This window comes from Tetrao urogallus (assembly GCF_951394365.1).
Source record: "Tetrao urogallus genome assembly, chromosome: 5".
In the NCBI taxonomy this organism is placed as follows: Eukaryota; Metazoa; Chordata; class Aves; order Galliformes; family Phasianidae; genus Tetrao; species Tetrao urogallus.
The window spans coordinates 38,599,964-38,623,171 of record NC_136818.1 but is presented as its reverse complement, the minus strand read 5'-3'; the positions used below and the strand labels follow the sequence as shown (position 1 = coordinate 38,623,171).

Genomic DNA, 23,208 nt, shown 5'->3' with positions numbered 1-23,208 from the left:
ATGATTCCTTCCAGATGATCCTCCATGATCCTCCTGTTCCAGTCTCTTCTCAGCCTTGGGAATACAACTTGATAATGTTTTATTTCATAATAAATTTTATTTATTGTAATTTAAAATGTCAGCAATAACAGAAGCTGGTTTTTTTTGTTTGTTTGTTTTTGTTTGTTTGTTTGTTTTATCATATCCCTGCTGAACCAATTATCCTTTAAAGAAGTATAATTAGTCGCTATGGTTATAAATGTTACCACAACAGAAGGCATTAATATTATTCAGAACAATTTTCACAAACTCAGTTCTAATCCTCATAGTAACACGTCACAAAAATGTTGAGTAAGTCAACCAGAAGATGAAGGTTTGCAGCATATTCTGTAGGTTGTTTGCCATCAAGTTTCAGCCCCAGAAAACAAATGCACACACAATCTGCCCTTATGTCAGCATTACCTAAGTGCTGGAGAGCATCCAGTCCATATGGGAAATTTATTGGGTTACATGTATTATACAATATATGACACATTTGATCATCTCCAGTTCAACATGTACAGCTAAACCAAATAACCTTTGACTAAAAGACTACTCATCCTCTCCTTTAAACGTACTTGTTCTTCCCCTTAAAGGTTTGATATCACTTTTCCCATGCTGTCTTGTTGTAATTTCACGTGCCTTTTCATGCTCAACCATATAAGAAAATTCTTCCCACAAGGAAATTCATTTACTCTCTTGTTCAAGCTTCTCATGCTGGACGTACCAAGACCAACAACACATGAAAATCCTTGGTCTCTTCACACCATGAAATATTCTGTAAGTTAAAGGCAAATAAATCTGCAGAGAAAATTAGCATATACAGAGCACATGTACTTTCCACAACTGCAGCTTGTGTGAATATACAATGCCACCTAACTTGGACACCATACGTATTGATTCAATTCAATTGCAGCGTTACAGCTTAATCTGAAGCTAGCAATTATATTCTGTAATATGAGTTAATTGAATACTTCACATTCAGAAGTCACAGAGAAGTCCAAACATCCGAAGCATGGTTCTGTTACATCTTTACATTAATGCACAGATTTGTCACCTCTTCCTTCTCAAGCTTTGATCAGCTTTTTCCATCTTCCCAGATTGCCTCCGCATAGAACTGTTCAGTGTGCTACAAACAGCATTATACATCAGTGCTCCAGCACTCCTGCTCAGATACATACAACCAGCCTCTGCCCTTCAGCTGTTGCGGCACCTTCTCAATGGAAGCTTCATTATTCACTACAGAAAGAACTTCTGAAGACTACGTGTTTTCCTCTAGCTGGTTCGCCTGTCAGAGGAAAAATAATTATTGAAAAACAGCATACGTGTCTTATTTCTCTTGTCCAATTTTTTATGCTGACATTAAACGTGAAAAACAAAATGTGCTTATTTAGAAAAAAAACTATTAGGTAGCAAAATGATATTCACAAATAATAGAATCTCTTTTCTTTCCCATTTCAACTGAAATGCTATGTATTAAGCTGGATTGTGGGTAGTGGGTAGTAAGATTGAACTCATTAAATACAATAATAACCAGATAATTAACAAGCTGGCACAAAGAAAAATATAAATTAAAACATCTATTATTTCATAGCTGTGTTGTTAAGCTGCTTAGATCTAAGTTAACAATGTCTTTGTTACAGGAAATCTTTCTCTTTTTATTCTTGCAAAAAAAGCCAAAATTCTTCCATGCAGCTTTTCTTAAACATATTAGATACCCATCACATTTTCTACTCTACAACTACTCTATATTCTAGCTAATCTACTCTAACATACTGAAACAAAAAAACTCGTTTTCCTTAAGTTTCATTACTTAGTTTGTTTCTACAGCAGGAGAACACTAAGTTGCTCTAACTCAGGGGACCAATAAGGGATTAAACATTTCCTCAAATATCTGTTAATTTTACATTATATCTCACTATAAAACACAACAGAGGAAAAGGCACAATCCCAGCATGCTAAAAGAATACGCCTCACAGTTTTGCTATATAAAAGTACTATAGTACTAAACTATAAATATATAGTTATAAATATATATATAAATATATAAATATATAAATATATATATAAATATATAGTACTATATATTATATATATAAATATATAGTACTAACACTAAAGTGCTATAAAAGTACAGGCATGGTAATGAAAGTCACGTCCCCGTTATTTTACATTGCCTTCCTAAGATTCGTTCCCTTTAAGCAAGCAGAATATTGACTTATATAAAATTTAATACACACAGGTGAAAGCATCAAGTCTTTTCATCTCTAAGAGTGAATGAATTTTATCTCCACGTAATGCAAGAGAAGGATGGCTTTAAGAAGTTCATGCACACGTCCAGCTATGCACAATCTAAGCAACATGCGCTATATCATATCATGGCTCACAAAAGATAAAGGAACAATAATGAAAAGCAACAATAAAAAGAAAAATTACTCTGCCTTCTCGTCTTTAAGCACTCTGTATTTGGGACTCTGGAGCTCTTCAATGCTCTCTGCAATTGGCTTATTTAGTGTCTCTGGGAGGAGGAAGGTCAGGAATCCCGCAGACAGCCCACTGATTCCAAACACCACGAACGGTACACAAGGACTAAGAGACTTCTGAAATTACAAATCCATAGCAAAAAGTAACACTGCTTGTTGCTCTTAAAATACATGAGCTATGTGAACTTCAGACAAAACTGAAAGGCTACAACTCCTTCATTTGAGAAATTTAATTGCTTACGTGCTATAAGTAGTCAGACTTTAATACATCTGTTGCTTAAAAAGTAAAAAAGACCTGCTCTTACCATAGTTGGCACAAATGGAGCCAAAATGCCCCCAAATCTGCAAGACATGGAACAGACCCCCAGGCCAGCATTTCTGTTTTAAACAAAGGCAGAAAAATACAAAGTTTCAGAATATACAGCTGCAGCGTGTGGTGGCACTGCTAGAAACAGCTTACATGGTTTGTTTTTGTGACCAATTGTCTTCATCAAACAGAAGAAAAAATAAAGAAAAAAAAAGATGTTTCCTCACTATCCCCCTTCTCTGTGGGATGGGAATTGAAAGGAAAAGAAACAAAAGCAGAACTCACGGGTTAAGATAAAACTATCTACAAAGATAGGGAAAAGGATAATAGTTATGACAAATATACATATGTATATAACAAGTGATGCACAAGCAATTGCTGACCACTCCATAACCAATTCCCAGCTAGTGCCCCCAGGCAGTGGAAGAGAGTGATGAACTCCCACCCCCGCTTAGAACACCTTCCACTTGATGTTCTATGGTATGGAATATGCCTTTGGCCAGTTGGGCTCATTGCTGAGAAAGGCCTTGGCTCCGTACAACTCTGCTTAGCAGCAGCTATAAACATCAGTGTGTTACCAGCACTGTTCTTTCTCCTAGAACCAAACCAGACACTCATCCAACCGAAGCTAAGAAACTGCCATGTAGGGCAACAAAACTGGATTTCCCTGTGCTGGATAGGGAATGATTTCACAACCTGGCTTGATCTTCAGAGAGAACAACCCAAATGGTGCCTCCTGTCCCTTGTGCTGTCTCAGGTTACTTAGATGAAAAGTCAGTGCTGATCTCCAAACAGAAAGTAGCTGTCTGTTAGTGTGAGGCTTGAAAGCTTATGGCCAGATGGAGCCCCAGGCACTGCTGAATTCCTCACACCCTCAGTTTTCAGACAAATTTAAATCGACCTCACCTAACCTGAACAGTAAACAAAGCAGGAGTTAAAGCAGCAGGATATTCTTCAAAGAAAGGTGCAGAAATCCCCATTGTCTTTCATTTCCTGAACAAATGCAAAATTCTTTCCATCTCCATATGACTCCTACAAACACTATCGGTCCCTTCGGAGACCAACACTGGCACTGCTCACAAGCTGGGCAGCAAGAACCACCTCACAGCTGCTCCCCTTCCCACATCTCCAGCTTCTTCCTCTCATTCATCATCACCCTGAATCACTGAGCAGAGCTGCTCCCCCTCAGCCTGTTTCCCTTATCCAAACACAGGAAGGCAGTGACAGGATAAAAGAGGACAAGCCACAGGGTGACACGGGTCACCGGTATGCCAGAACCACCCACATTCACCTCCCCTCCTCATGGCCCTTTGCACGGGTTAAGGGAAACAGATGATGGAAGCAGCTGATGAGAAGCCAGCGACTTTGGTGTAAAAATAAACAGACAAAGCAGCCTATTCTTTCACACGTCCTCTTGGGAAAAGGACGATAGCAACCCGTACTTCCTCTCTTTAAAGCAACATCGATCCAAACCCCATAAGAGAAAGCCAATCACCTCCCCTCTGTCACAATCCCTCAAGAGATGAGAGGCACCTGTTTGTACATGAACCATTCATTTAGAAGCATCCTGACCACAAACCCTATGCCTGTCAACATCCAGAGGTTTGCCAGCTTTTTTCTGACAGAGAGGAAAAATGTGATTGTAAATGCAAAATATTTTAATTCCAACGCAAAAGGAATGCAGTTCAGACTTCAGAATATAATTAATTCAGAATTCAGCATAGCGTGGTTTGTGCAGAAGAACGTTTGGGTAACCAGGAGGAGGGAGACACTGCTGCTCAGGAGCTGTGAGGAAGCACTCAAGATGTGCTTATTTAAATTTTTGTTTCCCAAAACGTATTTTAAAGACACATTAAGAAGGAAAAAAAAAAAAAAAAAAAAAAAAGCTGAAAGCTTGTATACACTGCAGCACACAGCACTTCTTTTCTAGCACGAGTTATGTTGCTCATTCCTCCATGTACTCATTTTCATGAAAAAATAAGCATGCTTTGCACAGTGCTCATGCTCAGGGTAATACGTAGGTTCAAATAAGGAGAAGTACTACTGAAAACATTGAACAGCTCTACAGAACCTCCAATTGGAAGAAAAAAAAAAAAAAAAACACACACACATAAAAAACCCAACAGCTTCTCCCGCCTTCCCTCTGCTGCCTTTGAAATGGGACTCCTCTCAGCACAAGGAAAGCTGGATGGAAGCCAGGATCACTACTGAGCTGAACAAAGGCCACCAGATGGTGCTGATGTTTTGCTTTAAAAGTAAGCACTTTCCCATCACTGTTTTTCAATATTTGCAACTAATTAAAATATCAGAAAGCTATTAAAAACACATTTAAAAATGTATAAGCTGTTACATATGTGGAATTTTCATATAGTCTAATATAGCAGTTTGTCACATTATTAAGCACGATCTACTAAAGGAAGCTGGTGATTTTCAAACTCCTTACTCTTGCACGTTTCCACTAACATTCCATACCCTTGACACACAGTTACTACTGTGCCAGAATATTAGTGCAGATTCTCAAATGAAACAGTGTTCCAACTAAAAACAAAGAATAACAACAAACAATCCAAAAAAAAAAAAAAAAAAAAAGCAACAAAAAAACCCCACTTTCCTAACGACAAACATGTATTTTCAAACATGTTAAGGCACTGCTGTATTTCCTGCTAGGTATGAGCTGTCACAGACTTGGCACTGAACACCAGTGGGGCTTAGGAAGATAATAACATAAATCACGAGAACACAGTGAAACAGTAAAATAGAGCCATTAAAACCTTGTCAGATTTGATTCTCTTGATTCTCAACTCCAGAAAAGCAGAGGGGACAGGGATCCAAAAAATAAGAAGTACGCACCAAGAAAGAGACCTTGAAGGACACGGAAGTTTGGACCAAATCCCATTTCAGGCAGCATGCTTGTCACTTGCGTATCAAACCCCAACAAACAGCCAATTCACTTCCACCCTCACAAATTCTACTGCAAAAACTGTGTTCACAGCCTGGCTTTTGTGCCTCCCTAACATATAGGAAATTGTGAACCTCAAAAGAAACAAAATGCCAATCCAGAGAGTGCCCCACTCCCTTGTTCCTCTCCCTAGATCCCTTCTCCTGGATTCAAGTGATCCCTATAAATACTTTTGAAATACTGTATCCACCAGCCAGGACGCCTTCCTACTCCACTTCATAGTTTCAGTTCTGTTTTGAGAGCAAAGAAACATTCAACTTCTGAAATGTGTTATGCTTGAATTTGAGCAGCTAGCGCAATACGTCTCCAATACCAGGCACATACTTTGGGTACAACTCAAAAAATCATGTGGAGCTGATGGCAGGTGAGGAGAGCAGCATGAGGAGTTATCTGTTCTCCTTTCCAGCCTCAAGGAGTTGGTGAGGGCCATGAAAAATCAACTAAGGCTTCAGCTCACTTGTCTGTGAATTAAATGCTGTAAAACATACCACTGCCATGTGGGAACCATTAAAATGAGTTGCATTATGAATGTTTAATTAAATAAGAAATACATAAAAGCGTTTTTAAGCAGTAAACAAACATAACTATATTGCAGGTTAAAGTACACAGACGCACAGTAAATAGTCCTTACTGCATACTCTATATTTGTAATTAAGTTACCATACACTTCCATCACATCATTATGTTCATTTTTGCAACCTGTAATTTGACTCCCCAAATGAGTACCATAAATGGGAAACACAGCATCTAGCATTGCAGTGCATGAAGGTTGTTTTGCACTGGTACTGCACTGGTATTCTGAGTCCAGCCTAGTGGAAATGGCCACAAACAGCCCTACAGAGAGCACTAGTGCAGAGCACTGGCTGCCAGCAGCAGCCCCTCTCATGGCAACCTGCCTCAATTTAAGAAAACTCACACTGATATTTCAGGTAACAATAATTACACCAGCAACTGGGCTCACGGTGCATGAAAGCTGACCCACGAGCCCCCTTAGATTACCTCAGCACCGTTGGGTACAGTTCAGATGTATAAATATAAGCAATGTTGAAAGCAGCGCTGACCATCATTTTTCCACACAAAGCTAACAAGGTGGGACTGAGGAGCAAACCTTTCAAGAAAAAAGAAAATAAACAATAAGCATAAGTAGTCTGTTTCCTTTTTACACAATGCTGAAAGCATTCTATTTTTTTTTTCAAGAGACTTTCACACAACAACAAAGTTTCATCTGTTTCTTCAACTACACACACAAATAAGAACCCCTCATTGCTTCCTAGCTGTCCTAAAAGCTAGAACAAAAATGAATACATAAAATTACGTTTAAGATCAAGATCATCTCCTCAATTTTTGGGGGAGTGAACGCTAAAATCATTACAGCTCTGAAACAAGGCGATAAAGCTTCCAGCTCTGCAGTTAGAAAGCCTTGCCAGGTAATTGCATCTATTGACAAGCACAAGAAGACAATAAGTGTTCCCTGACTAATTTATTAAATTAATACAGTACAACTTGATTAATCTCAAAAGCTTATTTGCTCCCCAGTGACATCCTGTGCATCCTTTAGATGCAGCAGCTCTGTAATTATGAAGAATGGATGCTAATGCAGCTTGGTTTACTTGTACCTAACCTTCAATTGACTTAATCAGGCTGTGGATCTTTTCAAATCCCAGTTACTTTGACTTTGGATATGGTTCCATTTGCACCATCCTTTTTAATGAGCAGGGAATTTATTTATTTCTGTTAAGCATGAAGAAGGATAAATGCTCCAATTAGGTGCACTTCACCTAAGTAATGCAGAAGTCACATTGCTTCTCAATTACTTCTCTGTAATTTTGCTTTTCAATATTTCCAATTCTATTCCCTTTTCTCTGTAATCCAGAACTGCATTATGATACACAGTGACCAGATGCAAAGTGTGAGTCTGCCAACTGCCACCAGGAAGTGGGTACCTCTCTCTTCTTTCATCAACCAAATAAGGAGCAATCAAGAACAGACTTGTAAATGTGTTTTAAAACTTACTGCTTCTCTCCCAAAGGGGGCTTAGATTGAATGCTGTATATCCATATGTATTAGAAGAGCATTAGTGCATTTGGGAAGTTCTGGTCTTATTAGCAAAACAGAAGAGTCTGTCTAGACAGAGAAATTGGCACTCAGAAGCTCAGGAGTGAATTTAAAGTGCACTTTCCTCTCCACACTCACTCCCCGAGGGGAGGCTGCTGGCTGTCTGCTGGGGAATTACTGCAGGATTAGAAGCACACTGGAAACACACTGCACATCAGCTTCCTGATGTCAGTAAGCTCGGACAGTGATTGTTCCTCCTCAGCCTTGGAGTGTACATTTACCAACATTCCAATATTCTGTCTTCATCTGTAACAGCGTAAAGCAGGAATGCACTTGCTCTCGTGGGGATTCTGGTGACCATTTAAAAGCAATTTGCTAGGTCCACTCAAGTGTTTCATTGCAGCTTCTTTAACAGTTACATCTTTATTATTACATTTCATTTAATATCCTTTCACTTGAACTTCCAGCAACAACAGCATGCATACCATTTTGCCTGCTGGGGCAACCATTTTCAACTTTAATAAAAGACCAAGTTGTACGTTCTTATTAATTCAAGCATTTGCACTTCTTGTTGAGGTATAATTTTACATATATTCTTGCATTAATTGACCTGTGGAACTTAAGATGGTAAAATGGGGCAAAATGGCAAGAACAGTGCTGATATTTAAAAGCTTGTAGAACTGGAGTTAGGCAGTGATCAGCTTTGATGCCACCAGTGTCATTAGGAGCCTAATTTGGAGTGCCATTATGTAGATTCATCTTCTGGCTGTCATCTTCATGAGAAAAAAAGTTCACTTAAGCAGCACACAAGGAATTAAAGGAACCTTTACATTTACTGCAGAAAAAAGTTCCCACCAAGAAAAGGTAGTTCTCAGCAAAAAGGGAACTATCCAGCATCAACCAAACCTAGGAAGAAACTGGTTTAAGAAGCTGGAAATTTTCTTCCTTCAGTGGAAAGCTATCAATGAAAAATCACAAGAGGTAACAACTGTACATTCAGTACAGTCAGGTAAATCTAAGTATGTTACCCAGCTAGAAGTTCACTTTGTTTACTTCACTATAAAAACAGACACAAAATTAAAGATCCTTCCTGTTGTACAACAACTTCTGAAAGTAGCATTACACCCCCTCACCATCTTCCAGTCTGATGTTCATTTCTCTTGAAACCTCACTGCATCCACAGAAGTGCCTCACTGTCATCACTCCCAGAGCTGACTGTCTTTCTGCTTGAGTGACACAGAGCACTCTGGGCCAAGAACCAGCTTTACCACAAAACAAAGTAAGACACTGTAATGGCATTCAAGTAGACTCCCTTAAAAAAGGAGATTTCCTGAAACTTAGCAACCCTTCAAGAATTACTGCCCCAACCTGATAAGCGATTACTGCTTTTCATCATTTTTTTTTCATTTATAGTAACAAGTGCAAACAGCAAACAAGGAAGAAATGGTCTCAGTACAAGAAACAATGGAGTGTCTGAGGATGTGAATTAACACAAACATGGGAAATAGGATTATAACATATTTTCTCTCTCACTGCTTTTCTTTTGTAGACTTTTCTGAGATCAATTTGAAATGGGTGCCAGACAGCATTCACATCTGCTGAGGATAAACACAACCCACAGATGCATACTTTGTCATCACATCACTGCTGCTCTTGGCTTGAAATACAACTACGACAAAAGCAAGAAAAACAGATGCTGAGTGAGTGCTTCTCTTTGTCAGTGTCATTTAGACACTGCACTACATTTTCAGTGACTAAGGTAAATATTGATACAAAAAAAAAAAAAAACCAAACCTGTGCACTTGATGTGGAAATTTATTTATTTATTTTTTAATGAAGAGCTAAACTTTTAATTCAGGAAAATCTCAGTTCCTATTTCTTAAAACACTGTGTGAAACCAAAAATGAATATTAAATTCTGCTTTGTGCCTCTCCCTCTGTCAATATCTAACTGAGGTTACAGCCCTACAGTTCTGTCATTAAAAGTGGCATTTTAGGATAAATAGAGATGAATGAACGCAGTAACATTACTTGAAACAGAACTTCATAGCTCAATCTGACCACCTGAAAGCCAAGATTTTGGAAGACAGAAAAACGTGGTCATACAACAGGCTCTAGTCAGGGACAAATTGCACCTACAAGAGATTAGAAGCAATATATATGGTCCCTGGGCTCCTGATAGGCCCTGGAAGAAAAAGACAGAAAGAGAGGGAGGTATAAACTGACAGATGCTGCTAACTGTGGGCGAGAAATACTCTGTTCTGAATAAAAATGTTGCTACAAATCAACATAAAGAGACAAGCAGCACTTCATACCTACCAGCATTTTTTTGCAAGAACATGGTAAATATACAGGCAAATCCTGCAAATATCAGAAACCACATCATAGTTTTACGCCTTCCAGACCTAGAAGGAAAAGAGTTCCAAGATGAAAATGAAAACAAAGTCCTTCACTGTTTTTTGACTCTCTCAGCAAAATGACAGCTGAAGTATGCAGCAACATTATTAACAGTTATACGCCTATTTTACCACAGTGCCTCATACCATTTTACCATAAGTGCCTCAGATCTTACACTCTTCCTAGTTCTGTGCACCAAAGACCTCCTATAAATTCTTCCTATTTCACAAACAAATACATACATGTATATACACACACACACACACACACACAAGTATACATACATATGTATTTTTAAGCTATTGGATTTGTAGCCTTGAGAAGAATCCATCTACTTCAGCAAGAACTCGTGCTGTATTTTGTCTTCTCTGTAGTGAGTGAGGCAATGGGCTCTGCTACTGTCACTAAAAGGGCATCACAGAGCACGCACACAAACATTAAAGTAATATGAATTAAAAAATATATAGGGCTAACTCTTCTTAATCTGTGCTTCTCTTACAGAACTAGGCATAAATACAAGCAGTTAAAACACAGTAAAACTTCTTGGTATGCTTTCCCATCTAACAGTATACATATAGAAATAAGCAAAGGTTATTTCAACTGTCTATTGTTCTAAAATAAAAGAGAAGCAGCCAGGATAGAAAAGCACCAACCCAAACAATGCTGGAAAGTGCTTTTCAGTTGCAGTTGGCAGGCAGTACAAAATCAAAGTCACCCTGAATAAAACGTGAGAGATGTACATGCAAGCTGTAGGTACAGAAGTAACTGGGCTACTCATCTTTTTTTTCCTCAAGACTATCAAAACTCTCAGTTTTTAGTCACATTAATCACTAAGAATCTCACACCTTGAATAATTCAAAAGCTGAACAGAACTATAAAAGGAGAAGGTAGAAAACTCTAAGTCCCATTTCTGTACCAACTGCAGAAAATCCTGCAGCTGACCAAACCCCCAGTGAATCCACTGGTTTAGAAGAACCACAAAGTACCTTCCCATGAAAAACATTAATGCTCTTTTAGGCTATCTACAAATACATGCAGAAAAGTAGGAAATAAGTTTTTCTTACCAAGATTTCTCAATAAAGAACATGCAGAGTGGAAAGGCCGGAACTTCCACAAGACCATAAAGAGCAACATTTAAATAAAGATTTCCTCCTAATTCACCAGCATTTAAAGTTAGCCCATAGTATACAAAGCTGCAGACATACCTATGAATAACCACAGAAGTCACATTATGAGCATAACTAGTCTTCAAAATTAAGAATTAAAAGGTGAATTACGCCAAACTATAGGTTAGCTATATTAAGTTAGTATGTTAAGAAGAGAACTCTTATTTTGCCCAAATGAGAAAAAATGCAGAGAGAATAGTTTCTATTTAAGTAAACTGTATGGAAGGACAAAATAAATGCTCACATTATCAGTTTGGTCTTTGGTGTTTTTTCCCTAAGTTAGTCAGCTGATTCTTACCTGCTTTGGGAGCTGATTCTTCTGTTCCAAGTTGCACAATTGTTTAAAACAGCACCAAACGTAACTATGCAAGCATGGACCTACGAGATGTACTTGTCGGCTTTACTCTCATTTCTTACATGTACTCCAATTCTTACTCCAGATCTCTATGACTGCCTCATCCACAAAGCCATTTTCTCCTTAAGACTGGCTCAAGTACACATCCTCTCAACTTCTGCTTCAGCTTCTCTTCCCCTTCAAAGTAAACACTATGTTCTCAGCAGATTTCTTATTACTAGATCTTGAAGGAGCATCTACGTAACATACTGAAAATAAAATCCAACAGCAATGATAACGAAATGTCAGCTTCACGACACACCACGCTTATTGTTTACAACTGTTAACTGACAAATTTATGATTAGTTTGGGGCAGTATTTTTAAGAGTAAAGGGTAACCATTTTAATAGTTTCCTCATGTCTGACTCATTCACTGCATCTCATTACTACATACCAGATGTACATGAGGACGACGGTTCGCCACCGAAGGACTGGGTGTTTTATTAAGTGTAGGATACCAGGGGGTGATTCGTCCTTCCGCAAAGTTCCTGCACTTGGTTTTAATTTCAGATTTAATCTTTCTTTTCCATTACCAAGGGCAATATATTCCATCACATCTTCAGCTTCTGCAGTTTTCCCTTGGGAGTACAGCCATCGAGGTGACTCTGGAAGCATGCTAACAGGAAAGAAAAAGAAAAATCAATGGTGACAAGTTCATTCCTCAGTAAAATCAATTCTACTATTCTGCAAATCAATCACCAAAACAACAAAAAAATGATTGTATTAATGCAAAATTCACAGAACAGTGTTTTATCTGCACTGTTATGCATATAAAATTTAGTGTACTCTAACAGTAATGTACAGCTAACCTCATAGAAGGATGGTTGCAAATGCTTGTCAAGCACTTTGAGATTACAGCTACATTGTGAGTTGTGCCAAACTAAGTGAGTTGTGCCAAACTAACTTCCTTGGGAAAACTGCACTGGCATTAACCACAGAGCATCTCAGTGTTCAATTACTCAAATGGCCAGGACAAAACATGGTTTTCACTGAGGTTTATTTCAAACTTCTGGGACATGGGAAAGGCTCTGAGTTGAAGCAGAGAGAAAAGAAACTTCTCTGTGGACTACCTGACAAGCTTCAGGCCCTGCTCATGCTAACTGCTGAAGGAGCATCTACATAACATACTGAAAATAAAATCTAACAGCAATGATAATGAAATGTCAGCTTCACAACACACCACACTTATTGTTTACAATTGTTAACTGACAAATTTATGATTTGATTTTGATCCTTATTCATAGAATCATAGAATGGCTTGGGTTAGAAGGGAATTTGAAGATCATCAATCTCCAATCTCCCTGCCGCAGGCATGGCAGCCAACCTCCAAATCTAGCAGTAGATACTGATATCTAATATTAGACAAATTCCCAAACACAATCACAATATCCTTGTTTACCACAACTGCAATTCACAATTCCTGCTTTATTCAGCTTGCAGAATGCACTGCTGCTTTTGAAAGAGTCACAGTGCAAAGAGCGGACTATTTTATTTCGTACTCCTAGCAGAGATAAACAGCCTTCAGTACAACAATTATTTCAAAGGATCCCAGGGGTTGTTTTGTTTTTAATACCTGGGAAAAATGGCTCTATATCCTCCAGAAACACAATATCATGGACAAAAACAGGGTGTACAACATCTTTCCTCACCCTGAAGCTTTGTTTTCCTAGGCTACGAGAAAAATACTTTTTGTGCATTCTTAAACAGAACTTATTTCAAGAGCAGATTTATCTAAAAAATAAAAAATTAGAAGTCAGAAATGTTTTTTTTCTCTCTATGCTGTGTGCCACAAGTTCCATGCATTACTTTAGATACAACCTATTACACTAATAATTCTTTCATTTCTTCTACAGCTCTAATATACAAGGAATATCCACTTGGTGTGTTACAAGCACATTTTGTAACAACACAAACCAGACAATGCTAGCACTTTCAGACCTTTAAATCCCGCAGTATTCCATAATTGTTTTTATAATAGTGTTTATGCAGTAATTCTAAATAGGCAGGAGCACCAAATACAATAATGATAGGAACAGAACCAAAACAGATCTGAAAAACATGCAGATCAAAAGTGTATCCAGATAAGAAAGGCAGTTCCAAGCGCTCTGTTATCTCCCTTCGCACGCATGCACGTCTCAAAAAGCAATTCCCAAAACCCTTCAAGAGCACTTCCAGAACTTCTCCAGCACTGAAACCCTCCTTTGGCAGCAGGCCGTGTTCCTGGCTGATGTTTCGGTGCACGGCCTCTGGCAGCCCTCTCTGCAATCAGGCTTTATGAGGCAGCTGGCATGCAGCTGCTCTGCACAGCGCTGGCTGTCACAGCTGCACAGCAGTGCAGACTTTGCTTTGGGGTAGCCCTGAACTTCTGCTCCACTTGAAACTGATTCCTTCTTCACTATGATTTTCTTTTGCTTGGTTCATAAAAACACCAAAATATCATCCTTATTTATACCACTCTTGAATTATGACAAGAAAAGCTGTCAGATAGATGCCTATTTTTCCTTCCTATTATAAGACAAATTGGTCACTTACAAAGAAAGGAAGAAGAAGATGACTCCCAGAGTATTGGACACCAATGCCAGGTAGCGCCACTCTCTTACATAGTAACCCAGTAAAGCATACACAGCTATGCCCACTGCAAACATCAGATTAGTTAACGAACCTGGAAACACAAACAGAAAGGTGACTACAGACACCACTGGCAAGGGAAAAAGAATTAAGTAGAAATTCTAAATTTCAACCCCATGATAAATCTAAAGAAAATAGCAATAAAATGTTTAACTTTGGACGTATCCTTACGGCATTTAAGCTGCATTGCACAGTCTTAATGAAGAAGGCCTTTGTACAACAGGGGCAAGGGAAGGTGAGCAGGGCTGGTCCCCCCCTCAAAAACAAAGGATGGTACACAGGACAGACCAAGAGATTAGCAGAAATCCACAGACCAAAGAGAAAATTTAGGGATAGGAAGGGGAAGCATTGTGAGCTATTTAAGTTTAAGGTAATCTTGGGCTGTAACAGACATTGTAAGAAAGCTACAAAAGCACAAGGACTAAGTTCAGCATATAAAGAGCTGCAGCCCAGAGCTACACTTCAGCAAGCTTCTGATGAACAGGTGTATATAAAGATGGTGAAATACAAAGTCAACTTCCATTCCAGGAGCCTACCAACAAACCTCTGCAGGCTAACACAGGAGGTCCCACACTAACCCACAAGCTCCCAACTACTGCACACGCAGCCTACCCACAGCCAACACCTAGCAGAGCTCCTTGAACACTGCTGGGCAGCTTCCAGCTGCCTCCTCTCCTGCAGCTCCTGATCAGTTGTTCAGCACCTCTTTACCAACAGCTGAGCAGGACTAGAACAAAGCACCTAAAGTGAGAAGCAGCAGGAAACAGGCATCCTGGTAGTCCGTCTAGGCTGGCCCTGCAGGGAGAGAGGCTGGGAAGTGCAGGGAAGAGCAGAGACAGAAACAGGGAAGGAGGGGTGGGAGAGAAACGATGTGAGTCAAACAAGCAAACCCAGGCAAGAAAATTCAGCACTTGAAAACCACAGCTGAAGCAGAAAGCTATAACCAAACCACCACGGCTTTCTACAACCCTAAGAGTCCCAAGGAAAAATAAGAAAAAGGGAGAGTGAAGTACTGGAGAACAGAGAGAAATACGCTCACAGCCACAGCAAGTCAGCAGCTAGACTCAGTTTTTCCCCCTGCTGTGTTGGCCAAATGGGCTTTTGGGTCTGAGCTACTCCCATTCTACAACAGTACAACATGCAAGTGTTACATTTATCTTACGCCTTGGCAGCAGCATATGAAAAAGGACATTTAGAAACACTGGATGGTCAACCAACAGAGATAAAATCCCTGCATCGTGGTGTGGGGCAGAGAAACTTCAAAAAAATCTCTTCCCAAGATACCATACAGTACCACTGAGAAGTTGGCAGAATCTGTCAAAACATATTTGTTTTTTTTATTATGTTTTGCAGTGCACAAATAAAGGTTTGGTTGTTGTTTTTTTTTTGTTTGTTTGTTTTTTTCTCCAATCAGTATATCTATTTAAAAGCCTCAGTTTTGCTATTTATCCAACAAACCCAATCCTGTACTTCTCATTTAGGCAGCACCCCCACAAAACTCAGAATTCGGACGAATCACACCATATTCATTTAGCATGCCACACACTAACTTCACATTGTCAATGCCCACACCTGCACAAAGCAAGGCACTGGTAGTCAGAACAGCACTCGGCACAGAAATCACAATTAAATATTCTCAAATCCCACCTGTAAACGACCAAAATGATTTTCCTACATATTCCTGTGTCAGGACAAAAGACACAAGAGCCATTCCACCATTCACAATTCCAACAAGAAAACGTGAAACTGCAAATATGCCATAATTTGGAGCTAATGCTGTGACATACCCAAAAATAATATCAAAAAATAGACCTGCAGAGAGAGAAGAAAATATGATTAGTACTTATGCTGTGCAGCACGATCTCAGAGGAAAGGCAGGGAGCACAGCGAGTTACTGGCTGTAGTGAATAGTATATATAGTATTTTCACTCTTATCTTTGGCTTTCTGAAACTACACCATAGTACCATTACACTAATCTCCTATCCCCACAATGACAAATTTGATACTTCCTTGAGACAATCTTATCATAAAAAAAAAAAAACAACAAAAACACCCTTTCATTGCGTGCACAGCTGGAAAACAAAGCACCAGCTTATGAATAATCCTTTCCAAAAAGGCTGAGGTAAACGATGCTCCTCTCCCCCACAAAAAAGAGAATATTTTTACAGGCAGTAAAACAGTCAGGCAATACTTGCAGCACTATGCTCAAATAGCAAGTCATAGCAAAACCAGGTTATTTTATATCAGCCTTTGATATTCCAGTGACCACTATGATGCTTAGCACACTCACAGGAGCCCATTTCAGTGCTGCTTTAGTCTGTGTGAGATGCTGATATAGATCACTGATTCCACATCACTGGTGGGGCAGAAATGGGGATGTTGCTATCCAGTAGAACATTCAAGGAGAATATTTAAAGCCTTACCTGAGATATATACTGGTTTCCTGCCCAGTTTATCTGACAAAGGGCCAAATGTGATATTTCCAATAAGCAATCCAGCAAAAAACAGAGATGATGCAAGGCTCACTTTGTAGGCTTCTTGTTCAATTAGATACCACTATTAAAAAACAAAACAAAACAAAACAAATCAAATCACTTTATCATCATAAATATTAATGACAAATTGCCAGCTTTCTCAAAAACAAAGACATCTACTAAAACTTTTCTGGTGTCATTTCCCACTGCTTGCTTTATATCCAATTAGAGGTTTGTTCCAAGTTTGATGATTGACCCAACCCCTTCACTTTCTCTCCTCTAGAAATATCATCATCATCATCTCAGCTTCCGATTTGTGAAGTTTAATGCATTGTCAAGATTTGACAAAGTAACTCACCTGTAAAGTTTGGGAAGTTTGAATTTTTAACAGCTTGGCCATCTCAACACTGAACAAACTCAGTTATTTCAGTGAACTGATAATAAAACCCATTAACAAGAATTAAGAGTATTTACTACTACAATACTGAGACAGCTGCTGCTGTGCAGCCACAATTCCTGGGGCTGGTGCCCCTCAGGGTACACACATAGAAATGCCGAAGAGAAGGATTCTGAGAAGATGTCCAGGTGAAGAGCTGTAAGAAATACTTACTGACGGTTCGGTGATGTTTTTAGTATTTTACTCCATACATGTGGTTATGATCAAACAGAAGTCAGACACAAATTATGCTTTTCTTTATAAAACGTACTATGGATCTCATGCAAAAGCCCAACTGAGGCAGCATAAGCAAAAATTATGCTTGTGCAGAAAAGAAGAAAAAGAACTGTGTGCTGCGTGCAGTGTTCTGGAAACAGAAAGCACCAAGCATTTCCTGACAGGAGGAGGTGGGCAGGCAGCCCACCAAGATCTGCGGTCACAGCAGCACTGCTGGGATTACAGACATAGCTCACATCGTGTTGGGAAAGAAGCGTGATCAGAACAGCCCAAGTGATTTTCCAGGGAAAGAATGTAACTAATTCAATGCAAAGCTCTACCCAAATAAATGATTGAAATGTGCAAGGAAGTTTACTTGGATATACGTGGATGAGTATTCACACCAAGACAGCATCGTGCTGACTGTGTAAATGACATCCACAGCATCTCCTTTTGGGAAAGGAAGAAGGATCCTAATGCCATTTGCTTTTCTTTTATTTTGTTTCTTGGTTTTGAGAAGTAAGAGGATTAAAGGGGTGGTGGAAAAGACTTAAGACCAGAATCCTACACTGCACACCATGGCCTCAGCACTGTGGCACTAGACTCAGATTCATACAGATCCCTACAGACTAGTAGGAATTTACAGGAGCTTCTCATCACGGTGCTCTGAAGCAACCTGTGCTCTCAGCCAGTGAGTCCTGACCCACATGGGGCAGTGTGCAGAGGAGACACGGCTCCACCCACCGCTGCCCACCAGCCCCCGTAGGTTGGCAGGAGCAGGACCTCACTGCTTTCACAGGACACCACTTCACTCCCACGTGCTCCACTTCAGCACTTCAGACAATCGAGGGAGCTGTGGATACTCTGGGATGGTAGCACTCAGCAGTGCAGTCTCTGCAGCTACCTTCTACTACCACACTTTGCTGGGCAGCAGATTCCACCCTATTTTGGCAGATAAAGACATTGCTTACACCTGCTCAGAAGGAGAAGAAAACGTAAGTTTTGGGCATAAATCCTCAGGAAACTTCATTTGGAAAACAAATATCACAGCACGCCCTCTCCGAGGCACAGAGCACTGCTGGAGCAAGGTCTCCGTGCCAGCGCTCCTCAGCACACAAATTGCAGACTCCTGGTTCTCATTTGCAGCACTCCAGGCTGGTCTGAGACACAACACAACCTTTCAGGCCCCAGATATAGTTGCAAAACTCAAGTTCTCAAAATTAAAAAGCCATTTTTTCTTTTCCTAGAGTTATCTTCTGACCTGCTCTCCTAACACCATACAAACACAGAGTACGGGAACAAAAATATTTGAATGATACCTATCTATCTCTGCATCAGAGAGTGGCAAATGACAAGGAAAAGAGTAGGGCAAAAGACAGCCTTTGCAAACTGTTACTTGTGCTGCTTACTGTGTCACTTGAAACGCCCCTTTCTTACCAAGTCTGACAGTCATCAGTGAAGTAACTGTAGTTTAAAAGACCATGTCCATCTACTTTATTTGCATAAAAGGAACTGATTATTGACTGCAGCTTGCCTACAGAAGCATTGCCCACACTGCCATCACCGTAACAGACATCCCCTGACTCCTTACATACGTGCGGCAGTTAGATTTACTTCCAGCTCCGAGCACCCAGCACCGCAGTTTAATGCAAACTAGTACTGGTTTTACACTAGCAAAGCAAAGCTAATACTTTAATTGTATACTTTCAGAATAGAAAATACGCATAAACTAGCAGAGCTAGTGGGTTCTGCTGACGTTTAACAGCACAGCAAAGTGCTGCACTGGCTGCAAAAAGCCCGAAGGAAAGAGGAAGCGGAGCGGCCGTGCTCACCTCGGTCACGATGGAGGTGAAGTTGCTCATGAAGCGGACGCGCTGAGCCCCGCCGGCCGCAGGCGCCATTCGCTCCACGCGGTACTGGGGCACCGCGCCGACCAGCACAACGAGCACGGACTGACACGCCACGTACACCTGGCAACGAGACGCGGCCGCTTAGCAAAACGGTTCCCGTTCCGCCGAGTCCCACACACGACAGCAGTTTCCGTTTACTCGGCACCGCAGCCCGCGGTCGGCACGCGGCGCTCAGCCCCAAGCGCGGACCCGCCAACCCCGGGCGCGGCGCCGGCAGCATCCGGCACCTAGCGCCCTTCTGCCCGCGACAGCGCTGCTTCGCCGCTCGCTGCGCTCTAGGCAGGAGATACGAATGGCTCCCGCCTCGCTTCCCGGCCAGGAAGAGACACCCTTCAAAAAGTGGAAGCCGAATACGCGCAAATAAGGAAACGGAAAGCGAACGAACTCCGCTAAGCGGAAGCCGCGCGGAGGCCCGAGGGAGCGGCCGGCAGCGGCAGGGCCCCCCGGGGGAAGAGCGGCCCCGACCCGCCGGCTCCCGACCTGCAGCAGCACCAGCAGAGCGGTGAGGCGCCGCTGCGCGCCGCCGAATTCCCCCGCCGCGCCGAAGGCCTCCTCCAACCCCGCCGCCATGGCCCGCCCGCCACGCCGCGCTCAGCTGCGCCCGCCCCGCCCCGCCCCGCCCCGCGCTCCCCGCCCTCCTCACCTGCGTGCCCCGCACGGCGAGCCGGGCGCTGCCCCGCGAGGCCGCTCGACGAGCTTGCGCTCACCGAGTACGGCTCTAAGGAGGTTTCGCCGTGGGAGCTGCTCAGTCCCTCCATTCAGCTCGGCTTTAGAACAAGCAGCGTGCTTCACGGCGGTCCGCCCAGCTTACCGCAAGCTGCCCGCGGCACACGCCCGGAGCGGCGGCAGGCGTGGCGCACGGCCGGCAGCGCAGAGCCACTGACCGCAGCCACCTGCGGCCGGGAGAGCCGACATCTGCGGGAGCAGCGGTGCGGCACACCGAGAGAGCCTTCCCGACGAATCCGTACTCTCTTGAGAAATGTTTTCTTGTTCTGACTTTACCTGAGCAGAACCTCATGAAAAGACGTGGCTACCGTATTTTCCGTTACCTTGAGCAGGGTGCAGTGAATCCGGCTCTAAACCAAACCGACATCAGGCTCCATGGCAAGACCTCAGGGCAGTTTAGTCATCACGCAATTTCAGAAGGCTCTGTAGCGTTCATACGTTGACTCAGAACAGGAATTGTAACAATAAAATGTAATGTAACATGGATTACATGTGTCTACCCACATTACATCACATGTAGGCAATAAAATAGCCACTGCATCCTGCTCAAAGCAGCGTTTATTCAAGGTTGCATCAAGGTAAGTCAATGCATAATGAAACATTCCCTACTACAAACATGTAAACAAATTGACAGCAAAGTTATTATTACAATATAAAAAGTAAAGCTTACATTGCATTTTTAAAGCTACTAACTTCAGTTTCAATGTCTGACAGTCTCTGGTCCGTAGCATTTAAAAATATGAGTTCTTGAAAAATATTAAAGTATTGCCTTTGTGCACATACATTTTTGTACAAAAATACTTTAAAATACCAACTTCCCATTAATAAAAGTAACACCAAAATAAAACACTTTTTTAGTTATCAACAGCGTGTTCAATGCATTTAGCCCTTACTCCACCATTCTGCTTAACCAAATTATCTTGTATTCCTTTTAAAATTTATTATAGCCTGCAAAAAGTACGTTGGATAGCATTCAGTTACTCTGACACAGCTAAGCAATTAGCATTCATTAGCAAATATTGGCAATTACCTTGTAATCACAGTCCAGACAGTGTATTTGCAACTGAGGCCATCAGGTAAATCCTTGTCTCAAACGGTGTATTTGAATATGTACAGCACGCTCTTGCTGAAAGGTCTGAGTCAGTTCAGATATAAAGTTTTGGAGCATTTCCAGAATACATAATTGAGCAGGAAATACATATTCTGTTTTAAACTACCTTTGACCTCTACGTAACCTTTTCTTCACTTGTTTTAGCAGTTCTGTTGGTAGCAGTCAGTCAATTCTCAGGAAAGGTTTTGTTCATAACAATTACACAGTTTGAATTCAAAAATGAAAAAATGTTTAACTTTCTTCCCAGAATTTTACTGGCTAGATCTCAGCAGATGACCTCTGCAGTTACCAAGGCAAAACAAAACAAAAAAGGTTGAAAATCCACAAAGTTTAAGATACTCCTAAACCAAACTCAACTAAATTCAACAAGAAATATGCATCATCTGGATGAAAGCTAATCAGGCCATTGAGCCCTGTGAAAGATCAGCTGACAACGAACAGGAAGGAAAAACAACTTGAAGATATCAGGAAGTGGTTCCAGGATGAATGCAAAGAGAAGAATCAAGATGCTGGGGGAGGCAGAACCCAATGCTTTATAGTAGGGCGTTAGACCAAAAGAACAGCTAGGAAATCACTGATGTTTTATCACTTCAGATGATGCCTGAGAGAACATAAATATATTTATATGGAAACAGTAATTAACATGAATAATACTGCTGGCTTTGCTAGTCCCATGTGTATTTCAGGAACAGGAGGGTTTGTGCAGCCTGTCACTACCTAATAGCGAGCTGCATTTGTCAAGAGGTTACAACCCTAAATATGTAACAATGCATAATGCAACTTATTACCACCAGCATGCTAAGGCCTAACCTTCTACTCAAACAACCTCTATCCTTGGAACCAGGAAAAGAATATAAGCCCAGAAACAGGACTACATGAAACTGTAACAGGAACTAGAATTCCGACAGAAGGGCTTTCCCAGCTCTTTCACACAGGATTCTAATTAGTAAACCAATGGCAATTTTGTTGCTTACCAATCAAAATTAGGAGCTAGTGCAAGATGTGGCAGCAAGTGCTCAACTGGAGAATAAGATTTGTACATTCTACTCAATGCCCAGGTTATCCTAATGTTCAAGGAGAGGTGAGATGCAAATACAAAAGCCTCTGTTTCTCCTAACACCTTACACACCTTAATACATAAGCAGCCCTTCCCTTCTTAGGTGATTTCTACATTCAAGGAAGTAGATGAGAACTGCACTTACAGGACATGAGCTATGAGCCCCACCCCAGGATGCTACCTTGCTAATCATTTCTTATTTGAAACAACATTCTTGAGAAAAGTGGAGGAAAAAAAAAGCTTTGGCCTTTTGATGATGTATGGAATGTTGCAGCTTCTTGCTAAAGGCATTTAACTTCCTTGGAGGACGCTAAAAGCACTGTGCCAACAATATTGTTACATCTGTCCAAGGCTTTGCTCTTGGTTTATAAAGTACAATAATATCAAGTGAATAACACAATGCCAATACAGACCAGCTGCATTTTTATCCACATAACTCAAACCCTCGCCCAAAGCAGTCTACAGAAGACTATAGAGAAGACAAAAGGCAGTCTGTATTAACAGGCTATTAGGTGTCCACCAGCAGCGAGACTGCTATGGCTGTAACAGTGTGAAGAAAAACTGCAGCAGGTGTTTAAAAGCATTGCAGTAAACTTGCAGATTACTGTCAAATCTGGGGGCAAGTCTAAGGATCGGAGTCTGAGCATCAAGGATAGGAGGGATAACACGCCATTTTCCCTTAAAGAAAATTAATCCTATGTCTACCCATGCCACATAATAAAAAATACTATCTGCAAAAGAGGATTTGTCCTCCCCATATCCACACTAGAAAGAGTCAGATAGAAAACTAAAATCAGCCTCCTTCTCAGAATTACAGAAAACAGCATTGAAGGGGATGTCGAGAGGTCACTTTGACAAATATGGCATTCCA

The 23,208-nt window shown here is 41.0% G+C and overlaps 1 protein-coding gene across 1 annotated transcript; it reads right to left on the bottom strand.

Moving 5' to 3' along the window:
• Positions 1-2,450: 2,450 nt before the first annotated feature.
• LOC306946199 (solute carrier family 22 member 15-like) lies at positions 2,451-20,013 on the bottom strand (the record flags this gene model as incomplete). The annotated part of the gene is made up of 11 exons (XM_079535172.1): positions 2,451-2,618; positions 2,807-2,879; positions 6,767-6,875; positions 10,141-10,226; positions 11,283-11,423; positions 12,173-12,394; positions 14,311-14,440; positions 16,054-16,218; positions 16,831-16,963; positions 19,366-19,503; positions 19,924-20,013. 11 exons carry the CDS (start codon positions 20,011-20,013, stop codon positions 2,451-2,453), a joined length of 1,455 nt encoding a protein of 484 aa, XP_079391298.1.
• Positions 20,014-23,208: the final 3,195 nt, after the last annotated feature.